This window comes from Xiphophorus maculatus, chromosome 12 (genome assembly GCF_002775205.1).
Source record: "Xiphophorus maculatus strain JP 163 A chromosome 12, X_maculatus-5.0-male, whole genome shotgun sequence".
NCBI lineage: Eukaryota > Metazoa > Chordata > Actinopteri > Cyprinodontiformes > Poeciliidae > Xiphophorus > Xiphophorus maculatus.
This window is the reverse complement of record NC_036454.1, coordinates 6,092,518-6,115,862: the sequence shown is the minus strand read 5'-3', so window position 1 is coordinate 6,115,862 and position 23,345 is coordinate 6,092,518. Positions and strand designations below refer to the sequence as shown.

At 37.1% G+C, this 23,345-nt stretch overlaps 4 protein-coding genes across 4 annotated transcripts; all 4 read right to left on the bottom strand.

Annotated features, from left to right (window-relative positions):
• Positions 1 to 328: 328 nt before the first annotated feature.
• On the bottom strand, positions 329 to 10,353 carry LOC102236658. The gene is made up of 12 exons (XM_023344154.1): positions 10,256 to 10,353; positions 7,948 to 8,696; positions 7,721 to 7,801; positions 7,555 to 7,608; positions 7,305 to 7,403; positions 5,078 to 6,944; positions 4,033 to 4,113; positions 3,331 to 3,609; positions 3,151 to 3,249; positions 2,205 to 2,501; positions 1,931 to 2,095; positions 329 to 1,436 (listed from the first exon to the last, which is right to left on the bottom strand). Exons 2-12 carry the CDS (start codon positions 8,656 to 8,658, stop codon positions 1,132 to 1,134), a joined length of 4,038 nt encoding a protein of 1,345 aa, XP_023199922.1. The 5' UTR covers positions 8,659 to 8,696; positions 10,256 to 10,353; the 3' UTR covers positions 329 to 1,131.
• Positions 10,354 to 11,517: 1,164 nt separating this feature from the next.
• On the bottom strand, positions 11,518 to 13,951 carry LOC102221123 (nuclear factor 7, ovary-like). Its single transcript, XM_005803868.2, has one exon. The coding sequence runs from the start codon at positions 13,849 to 13,851 to the stop codon at positions 12,379 to 12,381; it is 1,473 nt and encodes a 490-aa protein (XP_005803925.1). The 5' UTR covers positions 13,852 to 13,951; the 3' UTR covers positions 11,518 to 12,378.
• A 1,678-nt stretch (positions 13,952 to 15,629) lies between these two features.
• LOC111610281 (nuclear factor 7, brain-like) lies at positions 15,630 to 17,940 on the bottom strand. Its single transcript, XM_023343298.1, has one exon. It carries the CDS (start codon positions 17,518 to 17,520, stop codon positions 16,315 to 16,317), a length of 1,206 nt encoding a protein of 401 aa, XP_023199066.1. The 5' UTR covers positions 17,521 to 17,940; the 3' UTR covers positions 15,630 to 16,314.
• Positions 17,941 to 19,786: 1,846 nt separating this feature from the next.
• LOC102221653 (nuclear factor 7, brain-like) lies at positions 19,787 to 22,867 on the bottom strand. The gene has a single exon (XM_023343262.1). It carries the CDS (start codon positions 22,757 to 22,759, stop codon positions 21,341 to 21,343), a length of 1,419 nt encoding a protein of 472 aa, XP_023199030.1. The 5' UTR covers positions 22,760 to 22,867; the 3' UTR covers positions 19,787 to 21,340.
• Positions 22,868 to 23,345: the final 478 nt, after the last annotated feature.

Below are 23,345 nucleotides of genomic sequence, written 5' to 3'. Positions count from 1 at the left end.
TAAGTAAAAATGTAAAGCAAATGCTGGTGATTAGATGAGTTAATGTGCACATTTTAACAAAATTTCGGAAGAAACCATATTTACACCTCTTGATAAACTAATTTTAAAGAGAAAAAATAACTTATTCAATGCTACATTTAGCTTTTTTTTAAAGGTATAAATTCCTTATATTTACCTTACATATGGATGACCTTGAGTTAAGAAGACAAACAAAAAATGTACCCTATATGATTCAAAGATTCTCTTTGTGGAATCTATAAATCCAACAAAAATTATAAATGGATAGATTTTTATCTAAAAGTAACTGATAACAGTTCACAACTGGGCCTTTTAATGTGGTATTTTTCCTAATAATACAACTAAATCAACACAGAAATAGTTTATCAATTACAAACCAAAATTTCTTACATGGCTGTTTAATACCATAAAAATAAACCCTACATAAAAATAAACTTTTGTGGGCTGAGCATGATGGAAGAAGGGTGGAAAAGTTTTTGATACATGCATTATGCTATGATAATAAAAAAACACCAAATATACAATGGCAAAAACCGATTTGTTTGTTTATGATAAAAAATGCAGTTGCACAAAAGTTAATTTCCTCTTCAAAACTTGTACCTGGGTTGAAAACAAGACCATTCAGTTCAATTGTGGAGTAAATGCGATTTTTTTAGTCTAGAAATGTTTGCATTATTATTAAATCTGGGTTTTGTAAGTAGAATTCAAACAAAAAACAAGCCACTGTTGCACGACAACCTGTGTATGAAACGCATAAAACTTTCATCTTTGAAACTGAAATTATGCAAACAGAACAAAAGTGCATAATTTATTTCCTTTTTAAGGACATAAAAAAATTATGTTCATGAAATGATTTTAAAAAATACAGCAATCTAAAAGTTAATCTAGGGAGTATCCAACTCTAGTCTTGCAACATTTACACCAACATAACTGAGACTAATGAAACCCTTAACAGAAACAGATTTTTTTTTCTCAATCTAACAGAGTAAGTTAATAAACAAACTGATGGGTATTAGATAATCAAGATACAAACATCAACAAAAGTACTTATGTAAGTTGATGGGAATGGAACAAATTTTTTTACAAAACATCTTTTTGAACACCAAAGAACACCTACAACTGGTGGTACCGTCTAGAACTCTGCAGAGGCTGGTCCTGCCTGGATCTTTTGGCTTTTGAAGCAGTCCCTAAAGAGCCGCTCTGTCGCTGCAGAGTAGTGATTCTGTTCCTAACGTAGTCCTTCACGCCTTTCCAAGAGCGGTTCCTCAGAGCGTGAGGCTCGGCGTCGAGGCACCGAACGCAGTCGTCTTTCTGAGGAAGCTTTTGCTTTGTGATGAAGTTCATCAGGTGTTTTTCTACGGCTTGGACCTCTGCTTCGTTCCACATATGTTTGGATTTCTTTTGCATACCTGGAGAGACTGAATAAAACAAAACGAAAAGAAATAAGCTCTAAATAAAATAACTGTGCTATTATTAAGAACAGAATCAGTCTTTTAAATTAGAGCTTTAACCATCTTAAAGTTAATTGTGTTTTAAAACCTTGTTTGTGATCTGAGGAAAATGTTGGACTTTTTTCTAGCTTGTATGATTACTATTTGAATAAAAGGAGAGAAATGACAGATTAATCAAAAAATGGTGAGATGAGTTGAGAGAAACACTTGCAATTCTTTGTTTTTCTACTTGAAAACCACTTTTAACATAAAGCTAAAAGTCAGGAAATGAAGTCCAGCACTTATGATGCGCTTAAAAGTTTTACTATGTACACCTTTTTCTTAACATCAATCACATGATTTGCTGTAGTTCACAGCAAACATCGCAACGCTAAAAAAGGAGGTTATCCTCTTTGCCATGGTGCTACAGACAGACTATCTGGATAAGATGGGATATAATTCATTGGCTTTTGTATAAATACCTTTTTCTTTTGTTCTGCCAGTCTTAGCAGGAGCATTCATGCTGCAGCTTGTTGCTGCTGCATAAGTTTGTGGTAGGAAGAGATTTGATGAACCAAAGCTGCAACTGGAGAATGCATTCCGATGCTCTGGTGCAAGTTCTTCTCCATTAGGAGGTTGTAATCTCCCTGGTAAAAAAATAACAATGAAATAAAGTTCTTAGTATTTACAAGAATGAGCAGTTCGTTTACAAGAATGAGAGTGCTACATTTGTTTTTTTTGAAAGTTGGAAATTACCCGTTAAGTTGTTCCCAGAGCTCTGTGATGTCCCCTTCCTGGGCTGGCTCTTGGTTTTTGACGGCGCTTTGGAAGATCCGCTCTGTCTCTGCAGAGCTGTGATCCTGTTCCTGACGTAATCTTTTATACCTCTCCAGGAGCGGTTCTTCAGCGCGCATGGCTCGGCTTCCAGGCACTGGGTACAGTTGTCCTTCTGGGGAAGCTTGTGCTCTTCAATAAAACGCATCAGATGTTTTTCTACGGCACAAACCTCAGCTTTGTCCCATTTAGGTTTTGGTTTGTGGAGCAAGTTTGAGCCTGGTGAGAAAAAACAGAAAACTCAAATAATTTACTTGATTTTTTTTTTTTTATCTTCTAGTGTTTAATTAACGTATATGTTAAATAAAATGGGAATTAAAATAAAAAACTAAAAGACTACTGAGACTTCCAATGATCATCATGTGCTATGTGAACAATCCGCTTTTTTTGCCCGTATGCAACCGACATATCAAACTTTTTCTCAGAAGTGTGAACTTCTGATGTTTTCATCCACCCAAAAAAATCCAATTTGTGCTTCTTCCATATGAGATACAAAATCAGATAGACTTCAAAACGTCTGAACAGTTATGTTGCGTTTTATCCAACTTTTATGTAATTTATATGAGACATGCAGAAGAAGAAGACACAGTAAATCCGGACGTAAACAATGGCTGAGAATAACATTTATGAACTTATGACAGGAATCTGTTCAACTAGAGCGCGTAATACAACTTTAGTCTTGTGACTTTATGACTGTAATCTCGTACTTTTTTAAAATCTTTTTTAATGTGGCCCTAATACTCTGTTGTTGTAGTAGTATGAACGACTATGCAGAAAAAAGCAAAAGTAACAACAACAAAAATCAGATTTTCAGCAAAAGAACTGAATTGAGCATCAAGACCTGCAGTGTGAACGTTACCATAGTTACCTTTTCCTTTCTGGGACTTTGAGTGACTAGATGCTGAACTGGGACCTGCACTGGGCTTTTCTCTGGCTTCCTGTTCTCCATTTGGAGCCTGTGATGTCACTGAAGTGTACCATATTTGGCTTTAATCACCACATGTTGCTCAACAGAAGATAGCTATTATCAACATAATACAGATGTTACCAGAACTCTGCCGAGGCTTATGCTTCTTTTTAGCGGTTCTGCTCTTTGATGGTTCTTTGGAAGATCCTGTTTGTCTTTGCAGAGTTGTGATCCGGTTTCTCACGTAGTCCTTCACACCTTTCCATGAACGATTCATCAGCGCACGCGGCTCGGCCTCGAGGCACTGAACGCAGTCGGATTTTTGAGGTATTTTGTGCTTCTTGATGAAACTCATCAAGTGCTTTTCTACGGCCTGAACTTCTGCTTTGTTCCATGCAAGTTTGGCCTGGTTGTGCAATCCTGTGAAAATGAAAAATATATTAAGATGCGAGTCCTTAAATTAATATGAAAATAGATATTACTTGAGCCACATCAGGGATTTCCAATTGTGCAGCAGACACATAATCTACATTTAAAACCTGGCTGAAATGTTCCTGGCTGTTACATTCGTTAGTTATTTTGAGAATAACTTCACTGGCACAACTGTATTAGAAATGCAAAAATGTATTACTGATTCTCAGTTCAAAAAATATGAGAGGAGGTTCTTACCAAAGGTAGATTTAATTGCATTTTTTTTTTAAACTAGTTTTTATTTTGCGAGTTCCTTCTTGTTCTGCTTTGACTTCTGTTTATTTCTTACTGCAAGTGTTTTTAATTTTTGAATATTTTTCATAAAGCCAAATAACATTCTAGGAAATCATTGTAATTACTACAAATAAATACCTTCAGTCTTCGAGTTTTTCAATGCATCAGGCATACTGCAGCCAGTCGCTCCTCTGCGCTGCTGGTAAAACTGCAGTGGTCCTGAAAACAGTGAGAGAAAAACAACAAGATAATTCTTTGAAGGCTTTTTAATTCCCCAAAACGTATTACCAGCTTTTTGAATGACTTCATAATTATTTTATATATAAGCACACCTCTAAATGAATTACTTATTCATAATTAAGTTATTTGGTGAGGTTTTTAAATAAGAGTAATTAATAAAATCGTATAATGTTTTTATTCTATTTAACCAAATGCCATTTTTTAAATAAGTTAAATTTCATAGTCTCTTTACAGTTGAACCAACTGAGCATTAAAATCCAAACCAAAGTGAAGATCTAAGGATTTAGTAGTTCCTAGTCTAAGCAAATTTGCACATATTCCTGTTTAATACACCCTAAGTACGCTAACTGGAAGTACATAGATATATTTTAAAGGAATTTCATCTAATTTCTGTTTGGCACGTTTGTCAATTATTTTTAAATTTACAAAATTTACAGATTACAGATTATATACATTTTTGACCCAAGAGGAAAAAAAACTTTAAATGGTTTAAATACAAAAATCAAAGTGGCATAGTTTTAGACACTTTTTGTAAAAATTTAATTTCTTTTTAAAAACCTTTTGCTGTACAGTTATTAATTGGTTAAACCAAAATATAATCAACAGATCAGCCGCATGCTACGTTGATATTATAGTAGAAATCTTTCAAGTAGAAAAGATCAAATGTTGATTTTAGAAATATTTTTTAAGAGCAGATGCAGCTTTGGCTACAAATCAAGTTTAAGTGTTTACTGAAGGAATACTGTTATTGCATTTTATTTATGTTTATTTGCATATTTTAATGCATTTTGCATTCTGTACAAAAATGAGCCAAGTGTTTTTAATCCAATTAATCATCAGAATAATTGATGAGTAAAATAATTATTAGCTGCAGCTCTAATTCTAACATTGGATTCACCTGCTAACTTAATGAATTAAATTAGCTCAAAAAGTGAAACATTACCTTCAGACTCCATGACAGAGTCATCACACATTATGTCGTTGATTTGCCGCAGAACTTGGATGTCACTATTGGGGCCCAAAACTTGCTTGACCTCCTCATCGTCCAGATTAAGGAGCTGAAGCAATGGTGCAAAATGCCTGCGGATTTTCATCACCACCAGGACAGAGGGGTTTTCTGCTCCACATCCTTTGACATGAAACTGAATGCAAGACGACCCTTTCTGAGAAGTCAGTGAGTGCTGCCGGGGAAACACGTACGGGTTGTTGCTCAGAATCCCACATTTTTCCCGAACGCTGACCAAAAACTCTATAGATGACTCAAAAGAAGGCTTGAGGATGATGGGGACGACTCTCCCACAGTTCCCTCTGATGGTAACTCTACTGAACAAACCACACAGTTTTCTTTCCAGCTTTGAGACGGACACGTCCATGTCGTCACAGACGTCTGATCGCATCCGTGACTCGAAAGCCGCCAGTGAAATCGACGCCACCTCTCCGGGAAGTCTCCTGTTGAAAAGAATCGTCCGAGCCAGAACCGTCCTGGCCAGAGCCGCAAAGTTTTCTGAACAAAGGTTCTCGCGAAGCTTCTTCTCTGCAGCGTGATGAGCCGTTTCCAGGTGGTAATAAAGACGTTTCACATCTTGAGCAGACGGCACTTTGTTTGCCCTTTTCTTCTGCATGTCTTTAATATTTGATAATGCCAATGAAGACACATACTTAGTCCATTTTTTGTCGTACATGGAGAGGAATATTTTGCATGACTCTACCACTTTGGTGTCACCAAGGCTCTTGGCATTGTGCTGTACGATGTTGCAGATTTTCTGAAGATGGTAACCAAGTTTGAGGGCAAGCGACGGTATGTTGTACCGTTTTTTTTCAGGGTCGTATTGCCCCATCACCTTCACAGCAGACACCACATGTTTAAAGTTAGAGGGCTTAAAGAAATCCTCAAAACTCTTCATAGGGGTCGAATTTTGAGCCTCGAGCAGAAGTCTTGCAACATGTCGAAGGTTTTGTCTTGCGTATTCATGCTGTTTTGGATGACTTATATATTTCTTAAACATTTGCTCTCCATACTGCAAAATAATCCGGTTTTCCATGACAGTTTCAGACACGTTGTCATACACCATCGCACCAATGAGGTTCTTAAACTCCTCACTTATACCTTCACAATTTTTAGTCAAAAGCGCACAGTGTGATACGACTCGCTTTGGTATCTCCTGTGAGTAGTCTTCTGTCTTAACATTTTCCCTGCACCTTTTCATATGGAGGTGGATGCGTCTTTTTGCATAGAGACCATGACAATAAATGCAGTGAACAAAGTCTGTCGCTTTGAGAGAAGTTGTAAGTCTACCTCGTACGACAAGTTTTCCCTCCCCTGTCTTTAAAACATCTTTGTTGTGTTTGAAGTTTCCGTCATTTGTTAGTTTTTGCCATATCTTTCTCCTTTCCACTGAGTTTGCAGGATACTGAAATACAACGGCAACCTCGATCCTGTCGCTGTGGACGTTCGTAAGATGCTTCGACATTTTGGTCACCGGTCTTCCACAAAACAGACAGTAATTTCTCTTGATGGTAGAGTGTCCGTTCTTTGCTTTGGAAGTTTCTATTTCCACTTTTCCATACTTCTTCTCATTATCTTCAGATGTCTTTGTTGAAGAAGTGGTATTTTCTTCCTCAGACAAAGAATCTTCTGAATTTTCCTCCCTTTTTACTGGGTCATCCTCCTGACGTCTGGGACTCAGACAATCCTCAGAATTGGCATCGTCCTCAGACTGGGAATTTGAAAAACTGACTTCACTTTGAGGCACATAATCAGACCCAGGGTCAGAATCCCCTTCTGACGCCCTGCAACTTTGATCCATTTCCTGAAACAGGAAAGAAATATGGAGCAAAATTAATTGCTAAAATAGATAATAACACAGAATATTCCATGTCAATTTAAATCATTACACTGCAAAAGTACAAAATCTTACCAAGTATTTCTAAAGTAAATATCTCTGCATACTTGAAATAAGACAAAACAAACTTACAAGTAACTTTTCAGCAAGATACAGGAGTTTGTTTTCAGTCATTAATTACTTAATATTGATTAAAAATACTAGTTCCACAAGCAGATTTGGTCACTTAACTAGACATGTCCCCAGAGACAAGGTTTTTCTAATAATCTTTATGAAACTGCCTTTGTACAGGTCATGAGCAAAGCCTGAAAGTAAAACGGTACCAACCTCAGATCCAGCTGGTGACACTGGAGATGCTGGCACCGTGTCAGAGAAACTTTGTTTATCACAGAGTGATGGTGAGGAACAATTTGCTGCAGGTGGAGACTAAAAACAAAGAAAACCAGATAAAAAAATTCTGTGATTAAGAACTGGACTTCACAGTTGATCTATAACATTTAAAGAAACCAGCAGCAAACAGTTTACAATAAATGTAGAGCTACTTGTTCTTAAATGGTAGTTACAAAGCATAACTTACCTGAACATCGTTGTTTGAACGCTCCTCTTCGTCATCTGAAGGCATTGACTCCAGCTTCATAAGAAAAACAATACAAAGTTTAAACTACCCATCATCTTTACTTGAATCTGTTGAAACCTGGCCAGAAAAAATAACAATAACTGTCTTTTAACCTTTGCATACTTACAAGTTTATCAAGGTTTTCCAGCTGTTTGAGCAGCTGTGTACGCTGATTTAAAATTGAGGAACGTCTTTTGTTGCCTTCGGTCTGAAAGCAAAAAAATAAATAAAAGTATACATGTAAAAAAAAAACCTCAGTGGTGCTCAATGCTTTAAAATCAAGTTTTCTTCTTTTAACAAAAAATAACCTGTCATCTTCTGGAGAGATAAACAGTATAATGATCATATCCTTACCGAAGGCAGACAACCATTCTCCTGCAACGGCGGTTTGTCGACATGACCAGCTTCACTTGAAGGTACCCACTGATGCTGCTCTGTGGAAGTGGCTGAATTACAGATGTTTGTGTATCTATTGCCATTATCTTGTCCTCCAAATGTTGCTTGAGGCATGTTAACATTCAGCCCACATGATGAAAAACCAAAGGATTGATTTTGAAAACCGTGTGATAACCCAGGACCAGGCAACTGAGATTGAAACATTTTGTAGTTGGCTGTCTGAAGAGGTAAATTCTGGACCCCACAAGGCAGCGGACTCTGGTTTTGCTGGGAAAGAGCCGGTGGAGGGATTATTTTCGCTTGGTTTGTTGTCTCCAACCCTGCAGGTGTGTAAAGAGTTTGCGACTCAAATGTCATCCCATGAGATGCAGTAGTGATGGCGGGGTTAGGAAAAATTGAGTTGGAAGAAAAAATGCTGTTCATGTTGGCAGCCTTTAACAGGTTGTTGTTTCTGGAGGCCAAGCTGCTCGGATTGTTCAGACAGCTCTGATTGGATGTCTCCAGGTGGCCAAACAACGATCTCTGGGCGGAGGTGGAACCCAGACTGAGAGCCTGAGAGTTAGTGTGAAGGTTCATGGGAAGTCCTTGAGCTGAAGTAGTGGACCAGCCATTCTGGTCCAACCATGTTGGACAATGTATGTGGTTCTTGTTTGCAGCAGAGTTGTCCATCGTATTTCATGACCATCCCGTTAGTTGCTTGGAGTCTCCTATTTTATAGCGATGAGATGTACAAGAACAAAAAAGAAAAGCAATTATAAGTTTAAATTCTCCACATGCTTTTCCAGCTGCAGTTTGTAGATCACAAACCAGCTTTTTGAGTAACTGTAGGGCAAAATCCAAGTTGAGTGTGACTTGAGTTCATCTCAGACTCAAGTCACCGTCTCTGATAATTTTCCTGACATGGCAACATCCTAATACTGAATCACACGTCGTGAGGTTGCATATTTGATGTTAGGAAAAGTTCAAACGTGTGGTAACTTCTAATTATCACTTTAAGCTAAAGAACAAGAGCTGTGGCTCTGCCAAGAGATTATCTATGCTGCTATCAAAGAATCTGCAGCTGTTGTTTATGTTCCCGTTACCACATTGGGATCTTCCTACTGGCTTTGCATTTTTCCACATTTATAGTTTTGCTTCTAATTAAATTAAAGATTTTTTAAAATATAAATTAAGTAGTCTATTAGTTATTGTTTCCAGCTATTTATATTCAAAAAACTCATTTGATTTGATTATATATTCTATAAAAACTACCAAACATTTTTATCTTAATATCAGTTCCTAAATATATTGTTTAACCACAATGATTCAGGCTAAATGTATTTTTGTTTCCATGTAAATTGTAAAAAATTCAATTTAATTCAGTTTATTTATATTGTGCCAATATAAAGGCATCTTCCAAAAACAAAAGTCAATTCAATACAATAAAACACACAGATTCCAAGTTAATGGCACACAACAATTCTGAATTATTATTTAAACTAGTTTAAAAAGTTTCTAAATAAACCCAGCAGATTGCATCGGGTCAATGACTTCTGTTCACTCCTCCTGGACAAGCACATAGCAACAATCACTTGCAATATGTCGTTGATTATGCAGCAATCCCGCATACTGAATATGCATGTAACAGCACTAGAAAGCAAAATTTCCCCAAAATTTGCGCAATGTTTGCAAATGCAACATTGATTGGATGAAATATTTGCGACACATTTCAGCTGCCATCCTGCATGCAAGTAATACATTTGACCACAAGTGTGGTGATTAAATTGTTAGGGATAACCGTAATCAATATCTACTGATTGTAATTACTAATGGTGTTGCAATGTCATTAATAAAATTGATTATCGCCCAATGACATTTAAATTTAGCCCTGCAATGTTAACCGAGTAAAGACCATTACTAAGTGAGAGATATATTATCTTCCTTGCTAAATGTTTACATTTTGTTTTCGATAATAAAATTTCTCTCTGAATTTCAGGTTCCGTCGAGACTTTTTGTGCAAAATTTCTTTTTTTTTTTTTTTCCTTTTTTTGGAAAACTGATACAATCACTCGCAATTTGCAAGAAAGAAACACCTAAATATTCAAAGTAAATCTAAACACACTCATGCGGTGACTGTTAGCTAGCTGCTTTAATGAGATGCTACCTGCACGATTAGGTTTAAACATTTCTGACCTGACAAACATTCCAAGTAGAAAAAGCTGCAAAAAATGCTGCTAAAATGAAGTTTGGTTATTTTTATAACAATTAATTTGAACACTAACCATACCTGCGAATAACTCGTGTAGTTGTTGTGTTTTTTTTCGCACCAGCTTCAAGTATGCCATTTCCGGTTGACGACTTCTTCTTTGTTTTGTTTTCAGGTGCGTTATCGCCACCATCTGGTGGAAAGTGGAACATAAGAGTTTTTAATTCAAATTTCTTTCAAATATTTCATTTTTGCTTTTGATATATAAACATGTAAGCCAAATTTACTCACCATAAAGTCGGAACTATTCTGAAATAAATTATTTTAAAGTTGTTTGAAGACTGATGTTTACATTTATCGATCAAACAGCTGCAGCTGATCCAGAACGCTGCTGCTCACGTTCTCACTAAAACCAGAAAGATAGAGCACATAACACCAGTTTTAAAGTCCCTCCACTGGCTCCCTGTAGCTCAAACAATAGACTTTAAAATACTGTTGTTAGTTTATAAATCACTGTACGGCTTAGCATCACAATACATTAAAGATCTGCTGTTGTTGTATCAACCTTTCAGACCTCTCAGGTCTTGTGGTTCTGGTCTGCTGTGCATCCCCAGAACCACACGAGGAGAAGCAGCATGCAGCTTCTATTCGCCACAAATCTGGAACAAACTTCCAGAAACCTGTAAAACAGCTGAAACACTGACTTCCTTTAAATCTCCACTAAAACCCCACCTGTTTAGAGTTGTATTTGAAACGTAATCAATTACGAATTTAACGATGGCATTTGATTTAATGTAATGTTTTGATTATTATATACTTTGTGTTTTGTGTTTGTTATGATGTAAAGCACTTTGGAATGCCTTGTTGCTGAAATGTGCTGCACAAATAAAATTAGATTTGATTTGATTTATGTCTATGTGTTTTTGAGATGTTTTCCTAATAATATGGAGTACTTTAGGTGAATACATCATCTACCTGTCCTGTTGATATTTCACAATCAAAAAAATATATATTCTGCTGTTCTTTCTTGTTCACAATAATCTCACCATTTAACCCAATCTGCTCATATTTCAAACTTTATATGACATTGTTATCTGCTTTGTATTTAAGATTTTTAACAGGATGATAAGATTTTTTAAGATTTAAACATCACCCGATTGTTTGACTTGTCAACAATAATATTATAGCAAAAGTAACTAAATAACAAAACAGATTTGTCCGCTTATTTTGTGCTTTGATTGAGTTAAAAACCTCAGCTACTCAATTCACCATGATTCAAAGAGTAGCGTAATAGAATAATAAAAAGACCAAACAGTAAAGACAAATCACTTCCATTTAGTTGCTGTAATGTTTAATGTTTCTATAAAGTCCAGGTGCACATATCAATGGAATGCGGTTATTTTCTTTATGTTCATTTTCAGTAAGAAAAAACAAATTCAACAGTAGAATTGGTGCAAATATGAGTATAAAGTTACTTCAATTTTCATCTTTAGAGACAAAAAATTACTAGCTTTGGTTTCAGTTTTTCAACCTTTTATGGTAAATGTCTTGTTAACTGAACTTTAATTGAATAAATGCACAAGAAACTTTAAAATTAGATTTATTTCCTTAGTTTTGGAGCTATAATATTATTATCAGTGAACAAATTTACAGAACATTATCCTACACAGATAAAGGAGACCTTTGATAAGATAAAATACAAGAGAAGATACATACAAATCCCAATAATCTAGTCCCATTGTGTCCCAACGCCCAAGTATCATGTTTGGAGGTCTGACATTAAAATAAAACATTTGAATCCCTGATTCCTCTTCAGCAAAAATAATCTATACAAATATTAAACAAAGCAATGCAAAGAATTTAATCACAAACACTTTGAAAATCTCATTATGACATTAAAATGAAGAGCATCAACCACAAAAAACTAATACATAAATAAAACAAAAATAAATGTTTCATATTAAGAAGTGAAAGTTATTTTTTATATAATAGTCATTAGTAAAAGCTCAGGAATTTTGGATAATTGGAAAAGCTTTTTACAAAGTCTACCAGCAATTTCCCCATTTTATTTTTAACATGTAGATATTTTTATGTTTTCACTTAATTTTTTACAATTTTTTGTAGTATTGTCTGTTTGCATGTAGTATCCACAGATATTTTCTGCTTTCTGATGGAGCGTACCTGTCATACTCTGATTTTATTACTCAGGGAGACATTTTACAGACTTTAACATGAGATGTTTTAACCTCGCCGGCCTTTCCGATGCAGAAGTATGGGAAGAGTTTCTCAGTGAAAGTGTCTCTGTGACTGCAGAGGAGACTCTTGTCCTCACAGTTGTAGAAGGACACCTCTCCCCCATTGTAGTCCAGATGGATTCTGATCCTCTGCAGATTCCTCCTGACTGTCACTGCCTTGCCTGCACCGTTGGAGTATTTTCCACCGCGATGCACCAGAACTAAAACTCCAAACTTAGCTGAAGCAAATGTCTCTCTCTTTCGGTCGAAGGACTCTTTAACCAAACCAATAATCCAGTCAGGATGATCTCCCACCTCCACATCCCAGCTGTGCTTCCCTGAGCCGTAGCCCTCAGAACCGAAAACGTTGGCATACTTGATGTTTCTCTCTGGGTTGTCAGGAAGCTGCTGCCATGTTTCTCCACATTTAACACTGGTCAGATCATCGGACAGATAGAGGCTGGGATGAGCGGTGTTTGGATCCAGAATGATGGGACTGAAGAGGGCCTTCCCCTTCATCTTCTCCCAGACTCTGAAGGACAGGTTGCCCAGGTGTTTGGCCACATCTATCAGAGCTCCTGAGACCAGCTGTGGATCTGGCAGTGACCTCTGACTTCTGGCTTTGCTCTGAGTGGCTTTATAGGTGCTGAGGAACGGCAAGACAGTTTTGCGGAGATCCTCTTCAATCGCGTAAATACTGTCTGTCAGCAAAGAGATCTGCTCCTGAATCCTGCTGAGAAATCTATTGATAGTTGTTCCCTTCAGCTCCTCTTCCTCCCTCAGAGCTGCCAGTCTGGATTCCTCTTCCTCTTTCAGGAACTGGTGGAGCTTGCTGAACTCTGCCCTGATCTGACTCTCAGTCGTCAACACCTGGATTTTTAGGTGTTCTGCCATTTGGCTGTACGCTTTCTCCGCCTGCATGTTCCAGTTCCTCTTGTCCTGCAGAGTCTTTAAATCAGATCTGAGCAGCACCTTCAGCTCGTTGATGGCCTGGTCTATCGGAACCACTTTGTGGTTTTGGTGGAGAGTGAACTCACACATGTGACACACAGCTCTCTGCTCATCTTTACAGAAGTATTTTGGATCATCTGGATGAATGCTACACACCACTATTAGCTTCTGTTCTGGTTGGAGCCATGGGGATGGTTCAGGTGTTTGGAGCCATGGGGATGGTTCAGGTGGTTGGAGCCACGGGGATGGTTCAGGTGCTTGTCTTCCGGCAAAAGAGTTGGCGAGTTCCTTCAGAGTGTAGTTCACAGAGAGGTTTTCTCTTGAGGATCTTCTTTTACAAACGGGGCAGTTTTTGCTCCTAGATTCTTGCCAGAATCTCTGCAGACAGCTGGCGCAGAAGTTGTGGCTGCAGCTCAGAGATACGGGATCCTTCAGCGTTTCAGCACAAACGGGGCAGCTCAAATAACTTTGAAAAACAGTCGACTCAGCCATCTTCTGTTGTCTTCAGGGAAAAGGACTCACCGATTCGTCTGCAGTGTAATATCCTGCAAATGTTGAGGTTGTGTAGCGATGATGTTCCTGTGATGGTGGATCTGGTCTGACTGTGGAGAGAAACGGTTGCGTTGCTTTTACTTCCCAGTGACGTGTCACCAGTCAGACAAGTTGTGTTGTGTAATTGGGGTTTTTTTGTTCGATAAATTTCCTTGTACTGTGAAAACTCAAAACATTACAAATAAATTACATTTTTACATTTTTAACATTTCTTCTCTTAATTTTTACATAAGGACATTTAGGGGTTTAGAATATTAAAGTTTGTGCCAAATTTTGCAAACATTCCACATTTAAAGAGTTTGTTTCAGCTCATCATAAACAGGACAGACAACATTTTTTTTCCTTGAGCCGTTTAAAGAAACCTGTTCTGCTTTACTTTCATTGTGAATGTTCCCATCTTTGTGAGCCGTCAGGTTAAATGCTGAGTCAAGAAGCAAACTGTAAAGCTTCAATAATGTACTTGAGAAACTGTAAAACATAACGACATTGACCTTTCTGAAGTTTGCATTCATTCAGCCTGGGCTTTAAAGCTGCAGTATTTATATCGAATATTTGTTGAAACTGCCACTATGTCGTGACAATATGGTATGAGACAGATAATCAGTGAAGAAATTGCTAACTAAAAACAACTAATTAGAGCCAAGAGAAAGGTCTTAGCGCTGTCAATCACTCTACATGTGGCGCTGCTCATCTCCCCCTCTCACTCTCCATTTACTATCTGCTACGCTACAGCTAGCAGAGCCTTTCATAAATGCTATGGCTAGTTAGCAAGGTCATTGTTGTTGGTGAATAAACCAATAAACCTGTAGTGGAAAGTTGTTTCTCTGTCATTAACACATTTAGCAAAGCATTCACAAGGTTGATTGACAGCTGGAACAACTGTCTTTAATTAGTGTGCTCACCAATTAAAGAGCATGAAAACTATCAACATCCCACTTCTTCACCTGGAAAAATTTGCTGACTTAGTAAGTTTTCCAAATCAATCAGATTGTGAAAACATCTGATGTCCACAGCCCTCTTCAGATGAATCCTGCCGACTTTTCTAAGACATTGTGTAACTTTTCTTCTTTTTTTTGTTGAAATATCTTTTCATCTTCAGTTTTCAAGCAAACAACAGGAAGTTTTACGTCAAAGCTCATTAGATTGGTATTTGGATTTTTTTATCCACTTCGACAAAAATCTTTTCCAGCTGAATAATGTCTCAAAGTTTAATTTTACTTTCATCAGTCTACATCTGAGAAAAGCTTTACGGTCTTACATCTTTGTCCAGATGTGGAGGAAAAACAATTTTTGGCCCTTGTTGACCACATGCAGGACATGAATGAAATATTTGTAATTTCTTCGGCATTTCTGAGTTGTGTCCACTGCCAATTCTTTGAAACTTTTTTATTTATTTATGTTTTTTGGAATATCTCTGATTCGCAACAGCTTTTTTAAAAAATTATCTGTATTATTGTGTCATTGAATCCCATATTTCAGGTAAGATATTGACTTCTCATAACCTCTCCACTAACTTAGTAATAAATTATTTTAACTATATTTCTTAATCTTGCAATCATGCTGGTATGCTATGTTTACTGCTATGCTGTCAGAGTTTTTAATCTGTCTATTTTAACTCCTGAAGTCTGAATAGTTGTTGCACCAGTGACTAAATTTGCCATAATAGTAAAATCTGAAGAATAAGCTTATAAAATCAAGTTGCTTCATAAACCGATCCAAATCAATTTTATTCACAAATTACATTTAAAAACAATGTATTAACCAACATGCTGTACAATAATAAAACAGGTCAAGGAATCAAGAAACAAATAATAATAAAATGTAAAAATGAACACACCAAAAACACCTATCTTTGCTGAGTAAAATTTCAGCAAAGATTTTTTTTTAAAATAAAAACAGAAACACCAACTCATATTGTATAAAAATTCACTGAAAATAAGAATGTTTTTTTTTAAAAAAAAAAAAATAGACCTAAAAACAGCAAGAGAAAAGGCATGTCTAATATTTAATAGCAAATTGTTCTGCAAAATTGAAGCCACAAACTAAAAAGGTCCAACGTCCTCTAAGCATCAAAAATAAAAAGCTACAAAATAAATCCTTTATTGATTATTTTACAAACTTCATGTTGGCAGGGTGTCAGCTGCCATCTTATGAATGTAAATGTCTCCATATTGGGATGTTCACATACAACATAAACATAAATGAGTGGATCCCCTGTGTAAACTATATGTGGTTTTAGATTTTCTTTTTGCACATTTTCTATGTAAAATTGAGACATCGAAGTCTGAACGTGTATGTTATGATATTCGACATTGCAACTGATGTCAAAGTGTGTTGTTTTCTTAGAAAATAACATTTCTTTTCAAACATTACACTCTGTTTCTGTGATGCTTAAAAATTAATCTATGTTTTACAGACTTTGATACTTGTAGATTCCACTTCTCCTGTTTTTCCAACACAGAAATAAGGCAAGAGTCTCTCAGTGAAAGTGTCTCTGTGGGTGTGGATGTGACTCATGTCTTCAGAGTCATAGAAGGACACTTCCCCTCTGTCATAGTTCAGCTGGACTTTGATTTTCCTGAGACTCTGCTTCATTGTGACGATGTTAGCTTCACCATCCGTGTATTTTCCATCACCATGCACTAAACACCAGATTCCATATTTGGGCAAAGCATCTGTCTCTCCCTTCCTGTCCACAGACTCTTTGACCAAACCGATATTCCAGCGAGGATGATCTCCAACTTCCACTTCCCAGCTGTGGTTCCCTGAGCCGAAGGCCTCAGAACCGAAAACATTGGTGTAGTTAATGTTTCTCTCTGGATTGTCAGGAAGTTTCTCCTTTGTTTCGCAGCGTCTCACGCTGGTCAGATCATCAGACAGAGAGAGCCATCGGCTGGCAGTGTTTGGGTCCAGAATGATGGGACTGAACTTCACCTCGTCCTTCATCTTCTCCCAGATTCTGAAGGACAGGTTGCCCAGGTGTTTGGCCACATCAATCAGAGCTCCTGAGGCCAGCTGTGGATCTGGCAGTGACCTCTGACCTCTGACCCTGCTCTGTGCAGCTTCGTAACCCCTGAGGAATGACAGGTTGTCTTTCTGCAGCTCTTCTTTACCAGCAGAGATATTGTCTGACAGAGAGGAGATCTGCTCCTCAATCTTCTTGATTTTCTTTTTTATCGTCTTCTTCTTCTGCTCCTCTTCCTCCCACAGAGCTGCCAGTCTGGACTCCTCTTCCTCTTTCAGGAACTGGTGGAGCTTGTTGAACTCTGCTCTGATCTGTTTTTCTGTAGACGACACCTGCTTTGTGATGTGTCCGGTCATTTCATCGTATGTTTTCTCCATTTGTTTGTAATTCTCCTTCTTGTCCTGCAGAGACTTTAAGTCAGATTTCAACTGCCTCTTCAGCCCACCGACCGCTTGTTCCATAGGAACCACTTTGTGACTCTGGTGGAGAGAAAACTCACAGACAGGACACACGGCTCTCTGCTCGTCTTCACAGAATAAATGAGGAACCTCTGGATGTTTACTGCACAGCCCCATTTTAGCTTGTCTTTTTCTCTCAGATGAAGTTTTGTGTCTTCCAGATAAAGAGTCAGTCAGTTCCTTCATTTTAAAATTCACCCACTTCACTATTAGATCATCTTTTAGATGATCTTCTTGTTTTTAAAGACAACGGGGGAAAAAAATTGTTTCTTCTTGTCTTTTGTCCCAAAGTAGCAGTGTGTGGACTCACCAACGTTTCTTCGCCGCTCTCGCTCAGGTCCAGCGTCTTTTTCAACAGCGATCCACCATGTTGTGGTGGCGTTTCAGCTCTGTTCAGCAGCGAGGATAATTCCTGTCATTCTGTCTGACAACTCAGAGACGTTTTACCAGTTAGACAAGCTCTGGTGACAGATAAATATTTTCTGCCTCTTTTGTTCCTGTGTTATTCTTCCTGTAATTGAAGCTGCTATGTTCTTTAACCGTTTAATTGAATGAGAAAAGAAAAAAGAAGTAAAAAGAAATTGCCAAGAGGCTCTTTGTACGGAAAAAGGTGTGTAGTTTGGTTGTTGTTGAAGCCAGAGAGAATTTCATTCTCACTCTACTATAAACCCGATAAACAACATTTTTGTCTTACGCTTAAACAGTAAGCTGGTTTCAGTGGGTGGAGATAAGAATGTCAGGTATTCCTACGACCAAAATGTGAAAATTAAGTATTTTACTATGAAGACTTTAAAACATAAATGAAAGGGAAAATAAAGACTTAACTCTAATACAAATTAAACAATTTATCTATTTATTTATTTACTCATTTATTTATTTCAGTCATTTTTAATCTTTCCACACATTAGTCAAAAAAGAAAAAAATCAACGTTGGGGAAAAACAAGCAAAAACAAAACAAAATGAAAAATTTAAAATAAAATACAAAAACAAGACAAAACTAAACAATATTTAAATTCCTGTCAATGCCAAGAAAACAAAGCGTAAGCCGAAAACAGCACAAGTTTACCTTATCACTTTTATACATTTGTAGCATCATCAAAATCAAATCAGCAGAGCATTTTCTGTATATTATAATCATTTTTATACTCTGAAGTGAAGAATTAATGGTAAATAATGGTATCTGTGATACAGCTATAATCAACATTATGCAAGCAGAAACAAATTTATCATTAGGGATATAGCTGTAGTAATATTGAATACCTTAAAGGGGACTTATTCTGCAAAATTCACATTTTGCACATTTTGCTTCTTTTGGGTCTCAACTGCTTCTAAAAACATCACAAAATGCTTTAAAAAAAACCCCAAAAACGATCCAGCTGTTTTTTTGGCAATAAATTTATGTTTTTTGGTGTCTGGAAAATGAGCCGCTTCAAAAAACTTCCAAATGTGGGACAAATTTGTATCATTTAGGGGCCGCACAAGATCAGTACATGGACCACAAATGGCCCTTGAGCCTCAGTGTGGACAACACCTGACTTAACTTAAGGTTTCTTGGTGCTAAAACCTCTGGGAGGCTCTCTGCTGCCATCTGCTGATCAGTTTCCCAAAGTTTTATACCCATTTTTGGCCGATTGAATAGTTTGATGACAATGGTTCCACAAACTAGAACGGCGTATTAGAGCCATTGTAAACAGAAAAAAAGGAAGAGTACATTTTTGCCCAAAAAAACAAGTATTATTCTGAGTTTGAAAAGTAGATTTTTTTCTAGACAAAACTCTTTGCAGTCCACATAACTAAACTGAGAATAATAAGTAAAAAAGTAAAGCATGACAGGCACACAGGTGTCTCTCGTAAGGTGAATGTGTAATCAGACAAGCAGCCAGCCGCACCTTGGGGAAGCATTCACAGCTAAAGAAAACAAGATTTACAGGGGAAAAAAACATGAGGCAGGAAAGGAATGAATCATTCAGCAGAAGTTATAAAATCCATTCAGTGTCGGTTTTGGAGTGTTTCATCAGTGTTTGTATTTTGACTATTTCTTTCAACTTCTTGTTTTGTTTTATATAATTTGGCTAAAAACTGAGACAACTTCAACACCAATTAAAAAACAGGAAAAAATTAATACTTAATTCATTAGAGTGATGGGGAAATTTCTGGAAATGAAATTAACTAAAACAGCAGAGATGGCAAATTTTTAAAACAAGGAAAAAATATCTTGTTATAAGTGAAGAAAATATGTCAATTGTTAATAATTAGGAAAAAACACATTATTCAGCATTTATAATTGAAAATAATTTTTATTGCATCTCCTCATTGTGATTTTGGTTATATAAAAATACAAGATCTTAAAATGTTTAAAATACAAATTAAAAACGGAGTAAAAGCACAAAACAACAAATCAATTAGAATTTAAACAAATACTTCAGTTTTATTCTAAAAGGTATACCAGAGTTCAGAAAGAAAACATCCAGAGTTGAAATGATTCATTTCATTTATTAGCATCACAGATGTTACTTCTTGTAAATGTGTTCCTGTTTAAACAGACTTAGACTTGCTTTAGGATTTTTTTTTTTTAAATAAATAATTTTCACAGAATTTAACATTGTATTTGAACTAACAGTAAATGCTTTACAGTACCTCCATAAATTTTTAATGGATCACAATCACATTACAACCTGATTACTAGCTTAAATATACACTATAAAAATAATTTACAAGTATTGAAGAAATGTAAGACCAAAGTACGGAGGTACAAAAGTGCCACAATTAAATAAAAAGTTGTGTTTAAATCATTGCTTTGTGTCAATATTGGTTTTAAAGTTATAATAAATTCTTACATAGGGTATTAAATGTATAATTACATAAATATATCAATAAATGCATTCATTATATTAATAATAGGTTTCATTTCATTTTAAGATCAGCTGCTGTTGCTTAAATGATCAAGTCAAAATAATTTTGTCTTCACTGGACTTCCTGTCCAGTTTAACCAATCACATGCTGGGATTTAGAAAGAGCAACTGTTTGAGCTATTCCGTGTTATCTTTAAAAACCTGAAGTAGATGTCTAAACACTGATTTATGTAAAATAATAATAGAAAGAGATGGACAAGGTGTTTATTAAAATTAGATTTGACAAGTCAACTAAAAGTTTATAAACTAAATTTATTTTTCTTTACATTTGGCACCTCTGGGACTGAATTCAGTGAAAGCTTGAAACAGTATGATTAAATTGAGCATAGACAAGAGAAAATTTACCATAAGAAGAAAAACCAAACACTAATTCTATGACAAAATCCACACATAAAATCCAACATTTAGCATAACTAAAGTGAATCAGGGTGCATCAGATAAATCATATAAATCCAATTATTTGCCTGTTATTCCTTGTTCATTTTGCTGTTTTCTGCATTTTCCCTTCTACAACATTTATTTTACTGAAGCGGCGTTCAATTTGCTGATTTTAACGTTAGTGGGTTCAGAATTTCCAAAATGTGCGATGCTGAAGTAGAGTAAGAGTTTCTCAGTGAAGGTGATCTACAGGAGCAGATCAGAGTCGTGTCTTCAGGGTCGTAGAAGGACGCTGATCTTCTAAAAATCTTTCTTATGTGAGACAACCTCACCTTCGCTGCTGGCGTACTTCCCACTGCCAGGCCACAGACTCCACACATTATATTTGGGTGAAGAACCAAAGTAGTCCTTCCTGTCCACAGACTCTTTAGCCAAACCAACATCCCAGCCAGGATAATCTCCCACCTCCACATCCCAGATATGTTTCCCTGAGCTGAAGCCTTCAGAACCAAAAACAGTCGGGTAGTTAGTGTTTCTCTCTGGATTTTCAGGAAGCTGCAGGTAAAAGTCTTCACATCTCACTCTGGTCGGATCGTCAGACAGATGCAGTTTGGGGTTCCAGCTTGTTTATCAAGGATTTAAAATAGAAAGTTGGTCTGACTGCAAATAATAACATGAAAAGGCAAAGTACTTCAGAGAACTGAAAAATACAAGTTTAGACTTCAACCAAAATTCTAATCTGACAAATTTTGACGTCACACATTTTGGTATCAGCAGCTTTTCCAACGTTAAAGTACGGGAACAGTTTCTCAGTGAAAGTGTCTCTGTGAGAGTAGATGAGAGTCGAGTCTTCAGAGTCGTAAAAGGAAACGTCCCCCCTGTCATAGTCCAGATGGATTCTGATCCTTTGAAGACTCTTATTCACTCTGAGAATCTTACCACCATTACTGTATTTTCCTTCAAAATAAGATAAACACCAGATTCCATATGTAACAGCATCCTTGAACTCTCCCTTCCTATCAACAGACTCTTTAACCAATCCAACAGTCCAGTGAGGATGATCTCCCACCTCCACATCCCAGCTGTGTTTCCCTGACTTGAAACCCTCAGAACCAAAAACATTGCAGTGCCTGGTGTTTCTCTCTGGATTATCAGGAAGCTGCAGCTCTGTGTCTCCACGTCTCACATTAGTCAGATCATCAGACAGATGGATCCATCCATTAGCAGTGTTTGGGTCCAGAACGACAGGACTGAAGTGGACCTCGTCCTTCATCTTCTCCCAGACTCTGAAGGACAGGTTGCCCAGGTGTTTGGCTACATCTATCAGAGCTCCTGAGACCAGCTGTGGATCTGGCAGTGACCTCTGACCTCTGACTCTGGTCTGAGTGGCTTCATAACTGCTGAGGAACGACACGTTGTCTTTCTGCAGCTCTTCTTCAACAGCAGAGATGCTGTCTGACAGAGAGGAGATCTGATCCTCAATCCTCTTCATCTCTCTCATGATAGTCTTCCTCTTCTGCTCCTCTTCCTCCCTCAGAGCTGCCAGTCTGGACTCCTCTTCCTCTCTCAGGAACTGGTGGAGCTTGTTGAACTCTGCTCTGATCTGTCTCTCTGTGGACAACACCTGCTTCTTGGAGTGTTGAATCACATCATCGTATGTTTTCTCCACTTGTTTGTGTTTGTTCCTCTTGTCCTGCAGAGACTTTAAGTCAGATTTCAGCTGCTCCTTCAGCTCACTGACTGCTTGTTCTATAGGAACCACTTTGTGACTCTGGTGGAGAGAAAACTCACAGACAGGACACACAGCTCTCTGCTCGTCTTTACAGAACAGTTTAGTGTCTTCTTGATGTTTCCTGCAGACCAGATGCTTTTCTCCTTGTTCTGTCTCTGATAGCCCCATTTTTTGTCTTCCAGCAAAAGAGTCAGCCAGTTCCTTCAGAGTGAAATGAACACCTGGGAAGTCCTTGGAAGATCTTCTTTTACAGATGGGACAGTTCTTGTTTCCAGTTTGTTCCCAGAATTTCTGCAGGCAGCTTGAACAGAAGCTGTGGTTGCAGCAGAGAGACACTGGATCTCTGAAAATCTCTGTACAAACATGGCAGCTCAGGAAACTTCCCAGAAGTCTCTCAGTCATGTTGTATCAAATTATTTCGACAGCAAGACTCACCAAATGTTTCAGCTGCTTCTTGTTAAAACCTTCCAAAAAGCTGTTAGTTTTTCAACAGAGATCTAACACCCAGCAATGGCGTCTCTGCTCAGTTTATAACATCTAATGTTTCTTTCAGACAAGCTCATCGATTGGTTCTGCAGTTCCTTGCTAACTTGTGATTGGCCACAAGTTAGCAAGAATAGCTCCTGCTGCTGCTGCTGCTCATGTAGTTATAAATAGTGGCTGGAGTTAAATACCAATGTCAGGAATCTGTCTTCAACTGCGTGTCAATTAACAATTTTTTCCCCAAACCTTTATTGAAAGAACTAATGAAGACAAGACAGTTATCAATATATGTACCAATATCTGCCTGAATTAATAGAATAGAATAGAATTCAACTATATTGTCATTGCACTGTCACAAGTACAAGCAACAAGATGTAGTTTGCATCTATCCAGAAGTGCTCTACGAGATATAAATATTTATTCACAGATGTACAAGACTATGTATGTATGGACTATAAGGGGTTGTAGCAAGAGATATACTATAGATATTGTGTATAAATATAAG

Coding starts and splice junctions, on each gene's coding strand:
- LOC102236658 (XM_023344154.1), bottom strand. CDS start 8,658: ATGGACAACTCTGCTGCAAACAAGAACCACATACATTGTCCAACATGG. Junction 4,114..5,077: donor CTCTGTCATGGAGTCTGAAG/GTAATGTTTCAC, acceptor CACTGTTTTCAG/GACCACTGCAGTTTTACCAG. Junction 3,610..4,032: donor GAAAAACTCGAAGACTGAAG/GTATTTATTTGT, acceptor TCATTTTCACAG/GATTGCACAACCAGGCCAAA.
- LOC102221123 (XM_005803868.2), bottom strand. CDS start 13,851: ATGGCTGAGTCGACTGTTTTTCAAAGTTATTTGAGCTGCCCCGTTTGT.
- LOC111610281 (XM_023343298.1), bottom strand. CDS start 17,520: ATGAAGGAACTGACTGACTCTTTATCTGGAAGACACAAAACTTCATCT.
- LOC102221653 (XM_023343262.1), bottom strand. CDS start 22,759: ATGACTGAGAGACTTCTGGGAAGTTTCCTGAGCTGCCATGTTTGTACA.